The following is a 7,126-nucleotide window of genomic DNA, read 5'->3' as shown; positions in this document are numbered from 1 at the left end:
TCTCTACAACAACCCGAGAGGAAGGTGTGGGGAGCTGGGGGCCGGCCTCCTCTTGCAAATTACTAGCAACAAGAGGGAATGGCCTCAGGTTGCACCAGGGGTGGTTCAGGTTGGAAATTAGGAGACATTTCTTCTCAGAAAGAGTAGTCAGGCACGGGAAAGAGTTTCCAGAGAAGTGGTGAAGTCACTGTCCCTGGGGGTGTTCAAGGAAAAATTGGACATGTGCACGGGACATGGTTTAGTGGGTGATACTAGTGGTAGGGAGATGGTTGGACCAGATGATCTGGGAGGTCTTTTCTGACCTTAATGATTGTGACACGAACTTGTCCTTCCATGCCAAGCCTCTACAGTGTTGTGTCACAAGAAGCAAGAGATCTCAGTGGAAGGGAATCTGAAATGGAGCAGAGCTATTTCAACACAGAGACAATCTTATGCTATGCTTTAGCCAACATCAAGAGGACTAAGCAATGCTCGGCTATGCAGCTCACATCACACTAACCAAGACCACAATACCAGACCAGCCACTCTCAGTCAATAGCAGATGCATCACACAACGTGTTGTGAGGCCTGAACAGCTGAATCACTTACCTTTAGCTTAATACAAGCCTAGAGGGAATGGTCTTATAAAATTTGACCTCAGATGCATTGGGTTGATCTTGGTAATAATGACGAAAGATAGGTTTGTTCTCACCTACCTCAAAATCACAATTTGAAATCAACTCACTGGTTGCTTGTTGTTGAAGAGTAGACAAGGTCGTGTGTGGAGCTGGTGGCTATTTTTGGAATAATGAATCAATTCATTATTTTAGTCCTTTTACTTACGATGTTAGAATCCTTATTCCCTCTTGCTCCCATTTGGAACTATTTGTCTTGTACTTTGCCAGTACTGAAGGTAGAAACCAATGAACCAAAGTTCCCACCAATCAATGTGCCATTGCTGTTAGTTAAAATAAAGGAAATTTTCTATTTCATGTTTTGTAGTTGAAAAAGACCTCCAGTAAAGTCTATGATAGGAAAATGAACAAGTGAGCAAATGGAACCTGCTTTTGCATTTCATCCTTGAACACAAATTCTGGGAAAGACAAGAATGTATCTGACACGAACGTCATGGCTAGCTTAGAAAGAACATACTCGAGGCAGTTCAAGTACAAAGTGTAATGAGATTTTCTCTTGGTCTGGGTTTGCCTGTTTGAATTCTCACAGTGCTGTTTTATCATCGGCTCAACTCCAGCTTACTCATGAAGTGTTGTACTAAAAACTTGACGTTCTATATTAGTTCCAAATGAGATCCTCGTATCATGTCACAAGAAAAAGCGGGAAGGTTTTTGAAAGAGGAAATTGCAGGAAAAGCCAGCAGAGGCTTAGGCAATGGATCCATTCGGCTTTCCAATTCAGTTTTATGACAGACATCACAAATTCATCTGCACTATCTCTTTACATCTAATTTTGCATTTCCTTCCTTGATTCAGATAAATCCGTGGTCATTTAAAGAAAGGTGAAAGCTTACACAGATACTCCACAGGAAAGTACTTGAAACTCTCATCACTTTAAGTCAGGTAAGCAACAGTTACTCTGCATGACTGTGTGATGAAAAACTGTAATATTTGCTAGCAGGCACTGTGAAATAACACTAAAAAAACCATAAGGCCAATTTCCAGTTCCACTGTGATTCAGCTGTTCAAGTCTCACAACGCGTTGTGTGATGCATCTGCTATTGACTGAGAGTGGCTGGTCTGGTAGCCAGGTGTGAGCTGGGATTAATCGTGAGCGCTAGATGCCTCTGAATGCTGATGAATTCATTCATTCTCTGAGAGCTATTAGAGTTCCACTTGTCTTTTAATTCCTTTCCTTTTATGTTCCAGAGCTCCCCTTGAGAGTCCACGTGTCACGCCTGGGCTAACTTCTGATACATTACCTTTGTTTATATGACTGGAAAGAATACAGTCCCAAATTTGGGTGCACTGCGCACAGACTGCTTGGATTATGATAAGGCATAAACATTGTGAAAAGGTATTTTATCTTCAGCTGTGGGGCAATTAAAGGAAAAAACAAAACGGAAGAGTGATACCCAGATCGCTAGCCAAACAATAACTGATAGTGTTTATCTCTGAGAAATCTGTCAGCTGCAATAGGACCTTTGTCATCTTGCAGGAGTATAAATGGCCAGTGGAGAGACCACAGCCTTATGCTGAAGGCACCATGCAAGTCCTCCTTCTCCTCGCAGCCGTAGGGCTTTGCGGGGCGCAGTACAACTCCAACACTCAGGCTGGGCGGACATCTATTGTACATCTCTTCGAATGGCGCTGGGCCGATATTGCTCTTGAGTGTGAACGCTACTTAGCTCCTAATGGATTTGGAGGAGTTCAGGTACGTTGTTTCCTGCCCATAGGTAGTAAAAGTGCTTTGTAGCATTTAATTAATAATCCGCAAAAGGCCAGAATCAGAGACAGCCAGCTCCAAGTAACTTTGGTGTGGACCATGGGGATGGAAGTAGTAAATGCTGTTAGGCGCAACCGGAGATCCTGACGGCTTGGGTAGAGTGTCTCTCCAGCAGACCAGCTGCAAAGGTGCAAGCTTTCCCCTGACGGGCTTCTCTTGGAAGGCTAAGATTTCCCTTTTTACCAAGGCAAGTGTCTCAGTGTGGAGTTCTGGCTTTCCAAAGGATGTCTCTATTCCAGACAAAAGTAGTTCCCGTGGCTTCAGCCCTCCCATGCGCGTGTCCTTGGACAGCAGGCCCAGGCTAGACGTGGGCAGCCCATGGGAACAAAAGAGAACTTCCTTGTTACCAGTCTACAAGGCAGACATCTCGCAGACCCGAGCTTGTGCTGCAGGGAGGGAGCGAGCGAGACAGACCGGGTCTGGCGCAAAGCCTGTCTCTCATGGAGATCCAGGACTAATCTTGGTGCACGTTTTGCACTTAGGACTTGAAATAAAAACTACTGATTTCTTATTGAGGTCCATCATCTCATCTGCAGGTTTCTCCTCCAAATGAAAATATTGTCATTACTAACCCAAACAGACCCTGGTGGGAAAGATACCAGCCCATCAGCTACAAGATTTGCACTCGATCAGGAAATGAAAATGAATTCAGAGACATGGTGACCAGATGCAACAACGTTGGAGTAAGTGCTTTTAAAACATTTAACTGATACAGCGAGCAGTGTGGTTTCAACTGAGGGAAGTCACTGCTCCGGTCCTCAAATGAGGCATAAATGGAGAATGAAGTGAAAGGGGAAAAGGTTGAATTAACAGTGATGCAGTAAAGCTCTGACTGTCTCTTCCCAGCACCACAAAGCATACTGAAGTGCAATCACTACTTTTCCAGGTTTACATTTATGTGGATGCTGTTGTCAACCAAATGTGTGGGGCTGCGGGTGGCTCAGGCACCCACTCAACGTGTGGAAGCTATTTCAATGCTGGGAGCGAAAGTTTTCCAGGAGTGCCGTACTCTAGCTGGGATTTCAATGATGGCAAATGTCACACCTCAAATGGAGAAATCCAGAATTATGGAGACATGTATCAGGTAAATTCCTATGGGAAAACTGTGATTTTTTTTTATCCTGTTGTATAAAGATTACCATAAGGCCACACAAGGGGAGTAGTTTACCACAGATTCAGTGCTTCGCCACGTGACCATTGACTACAGTGGTGAATGTCATAGGCTTCTCTTCAGGGAAGGTACTTGTGGTGCACAGTATTGTAGGCACCGAGAAATCACAAACCTGCCCCACATGTTTCATGTGGGCATGCACAGGAGTATGTGCCTGAATTGACAGATCTCAAGGCACTCAGCTCTGCCAGTGAGCTCTTCCTTACGGCTGGTAAACACAGCTTAGCCTGATAAGGTGCCCCCTGGAAAACTGGTAGCAGTCAAGATGCTACCCTGGCTTCACATGCTTCTCTTTTTGTACGTGGAATGTGTGTCACAGTTCAGCCTTCATCTTCTTTGCAATGATACGCTGTGCCAATTTCCATTCTGAGCACTGATGATATCAAGATGGGGAGGTGATATTTTATTGACAGCTGCTCTATAAGCTGCTGCATGGAGTGAGACCACAGTGCTATTCATCACCTTCTCTTTCCTCCTTCCTTCTTGCTCCATCCTCCCTCCTCCCTTCTCCTTTCTCCATAGCCATTCCTTTCATCTTTTTCCATTTCCTTTTATTTCCATTATATCATTTTCCTTTTCCTTTGTCCTTCATCCATTGTCTTTTTCCTTTGTCCTTTTCTTTTTCCTTTATTTTCTTCCATTTACCTTTGTCCTTTGTCCTTTGTCTTTCTCTGTTACCTTCCTCCTTTGTCCTTTCTCCTTTTCCTTTACATTATTCATTTTTCCTTACACAGGTCCGTGACTGTCGCTTGAGTGGTCTTCTTGATCTGGCCCTGGACAAGGACTATGTACGCTCAAAAGTTGCAGAGTACATGAATCACCTCATTGATATTGGTGTAGCAGGCTTCCGGATTGATGCTGCCAAGCATATGTGGCCTGGGGACATCAAAGCATTTCTGGACAAGCTGAATACTCTGAATACTCAATGGTTTCCTTCAGGAACAAAACCATTCATTTACCAAGAGGTAATCCCCATGATTTTTCTTTCTGCCTCTCTTTCTGACTATCTTTGTCGTTGTGTCCTTTCTACCTTCCTCCTCCTGAGGAGTGGCAGTGATGCCATGGGCCTGTTCCTACACACCAGGAAAGGCAGCTCTGCAGTCCAGTGGGCGAGTGATAACTGCCCTTCAGAAATGCAAGAAATCTATGTCGGGATTTCTAATGGTCAACTAACTAGGAGGGAGTAGGCGGCAACTTAGGGCAACTCTACAGCCCCATCTTTCCACACGGTTACATCTTGTATTGTACCAACTTTTGGTTGATCCGCCCAGCAGAAATGAACGTGCTGGGCAATGCATTTCTCTCGATCTAAAGCATGAGGTAATGCTTCCAGCTGTGTGCTGCATTTTTTTTTTGTCTCTGTGGGACCAGAACAGATGATTACCTTCTGCTTCCTGTACTAGGTAATTGACTTGGGCGGCGAGCCGATCACAGGCAGTCAGTACTTTGGAAATGGCCGAGTGACCGAGTTCAAATATGGTGCAAAACTGGGGACAGTGATCCGCAAGTGGAATGGAGAAAAGATGTCCTACTTAAAGTAAGGGCGACCATCCTCCAGCTTGCCTAGGATACGCTGGGTGCGCAGCTTGGCGGGGTAGATTCAAGTCTTTGTGTTTTTGTCCAGGAACTGGGGAGAAGGCTGGGGCTTTGTGCCTTCTGACAGAGCCCTGGTCTTTGTGGATAACCATGACAACCAGCGGGGCCACGGGGCTGGTGGAGCTTCCATTCTGACCTTCTGGGACGCCAGGTAAGGAATGCTGGGTTGTCTGGGTGACGCCTCCTCCTCTTGCTGATTTGTTTGTCTGTTTGTTCCCTGGCACGCTTTCTCTTGCCACATCTCATTATGCTTTTGGCCCATCAGGCTTTATAAAATGGCCGTTGGCTTCATGTTGGCTCATCCATATGGGTTCACACGTGTGATGTCAAGTTATCGTTGGACAAGAAATTTTGTAAATGGGCAGGTAAGTTTGTAACGCTGAAGATTCACGTTTGCTAAACTTCTCAATTGATTTCTCTGTCCCGTGTTCGATCGGGTGGGTGGAAATTAGATGCTCCATCCATCCCGCTTTTTGCTCTGCGTTTTCCAGCAAGAACTTTCAAATGTCTCTTTCCAATAAAAGGATACCAACGACTGGATCGGACCACCCAGCAACTCGGATGGATCAACAAAGTCTGTTACAATCAATGCAGACACCACCTGTGGCAACGGCTGGGTTTGTGAACATCGCTGGCGGCAAATAAGGTAGGAGACTCTGGAGCAAAGCGCAGTAAAAGCAGTGACTTTGCATCGTGAGCCTCTTGGCTGTGGAGCTCTTGCAACTCCAGTGACAGCCATTCCTTGCATTTTCAGGAACATGGTTATCTTCCGTAACGTGGTAGATGGCCAGCCTTTCTCAAACTGGTGGGACAACGGCAGCAATCAAGTAGCTTTTGGCCGTGGCAATAAAGGCTTCATCGTCTTTAATAACGACGACTGGTAAGTCGGTGGGAGAGACCGTATCCCCGAGGAGAAGCATAGCTCCCCACCCGGAACGCTGAAAGGGCTCAGGTGTTGGAAGGGGGGATGTCCTTGAGCTAGAGCACTGTCAGGTGAATGGAGAATATCGAAAGCAAGGCTGAGGTGTCTGAGTGGAGTGTCTGAAGATGTAGCGATTGCTCGTTAACCTCTTGAGCATCCCATTCCTGTGGTCTCCCTCACGTATCATGCCATCTCCAGTACACCCACATATGAGTTCACATTAGAGAAGGCTGAGGCTGTGGACAGAGCAGTGCCCAAGGATGTAAGCAGTAGGAGCTGAAGTTGAGCAGAGAAGGCGCTCTCTCACTTCCCTCATCCAAACCTGCCAGTCCAATCCAAGCCAGTCCGAGCCAGTTCAACCCTAATGGATTGAACGATCATCACAATTAGGATTTAGCAGCACGCGTCCTTTAGCAGCACGCGTCCTTTAGCAGCACGCGTCCTGCTGTGAAGCTCTTTTATGCTTTGATTTTGTCCTCTCCTTTTCTTCCAATGAGAACAACCCCTACAGCCTGAGCTAGATTCACGCAGTGGCACCCCAGTTCTTGGGGGCTAGGAGAGCGCAGGGAGAGAAGCAGGGTCAGGCTCAGAACTCCCTTGCATTACATTGCCCTTCCAAGTCATGCAATAACATCAGCTTCAGAATTCCTTTACCCAGTTTGAAATACCTGTTTTGAAAACAAAGGAGAAGCAGCGTTCACTGATTTTTGCACAGGTACATGAACACCAATTTGCAAACTGGTCTGCCTGCTGGTACCTACTGTGATGTTATTTCTGGACAAAAGGAGGACAACAAATGTACTGGAAAGCAGGTGTATGTTTCCGGGGATGGAATGGCTAACTTCCAGATCAGTAACAGTGACGAAGATCCGTTTGTTGCAATTCACGTTGATGCCAAGTTATAACTTCAATCAGCATTTGTTTCTCTCCTGTCGGTCTGTACGTATGCTGTTTTCCCCATTTGCGATTCCCCGGTGTTCAAGAATCTGTGCTTCTCC

The 7,126-nt window shown here is 45.9% G+C and overlaps 1 protein-coding gene across 1 annotated transcript; it reads left to right on the top strand.

Annotated features, from left to right (window-relative positions):
- Window positions 1-1,968: 1,968 nt before the first annotated feature.
- Window positions 1,969-7,120, top strand: LOC118160058 (pancreatic alpha-amylase-like). Its single transcript, XM_035314591.1, has 11 exons — window positions 1,969-2,010; window positions 2,152-2,367; window positions 2,976-3,122; window positions 3,326-3,523; window positions 4,345-4,575; window positions 5,014-5,147; window positions 5,235-5,357; window positions 5,472-5,571; window positions 5,731-5,852; window positions 5,961-6,086; window positions 6,844-7,120. Exons 1-11 carry the CDS (start codon window positions 1,984-1,986, stop codon window positions 7,031-7,033), a joined length of 1,614 nt encoding a protein of 537 aa, XP_035170482.1. The 5' UTR covers window positions 1,969-1,983; the 3' UTR covers window positions 7,034-7,120.
- The last annotated feature ends 6 nt before the right edge of the window (window positions 7,121-7,126 follow it).

The sequence above is a fragment of the Oxyura jamaicensis genome, unplaced genomic scaffold, assembly GCF_011077185.1.
Source record: "Oxyura jamaicensis isolate SHBP4307 breed ruddy duck unplaced genomic scaffold, BPBGC_Ojam_1.0 oxyUn_random_OJ76262, whole genome shotgun sequence".
NCBI lineage: Eukaryota > Metazoa > Chordata > Aves > Anseriformes > Anatidae > Oxyura > Oxyura jamaicensis.
The sequence above is the reverse complement of the archived record's forward strand: the minus strand, read 5'-3'. Positions and strand labels throughout refer to the sequence as shown.

What these genes read in the sequence shown, in the direction of transcription:
- LOC118160058 (XM_035314591.1), top strand. Translation starts at nt 1,984, where the DNA reads ATGATAAGGCATAAACATTGTGAAAAG. An exon ending in ATTATGGAGACATGTATCAG is followed by an intron (nt 3,524 to 4,344) that starts GTAAATTCCTAT and finishes TTCCTTACACAG; the next exon opens with GTCCGTGACTGTCGCTTGAG. An exon ending in AACCATTCATTTACCAAGAG is followed by an intron (nt 4,576 to 5,013) that starts GTAATCCCCATG and finishes TTCCTGTACTAG; the next exon opens with GTAATTGACTTGGGCGGCGA.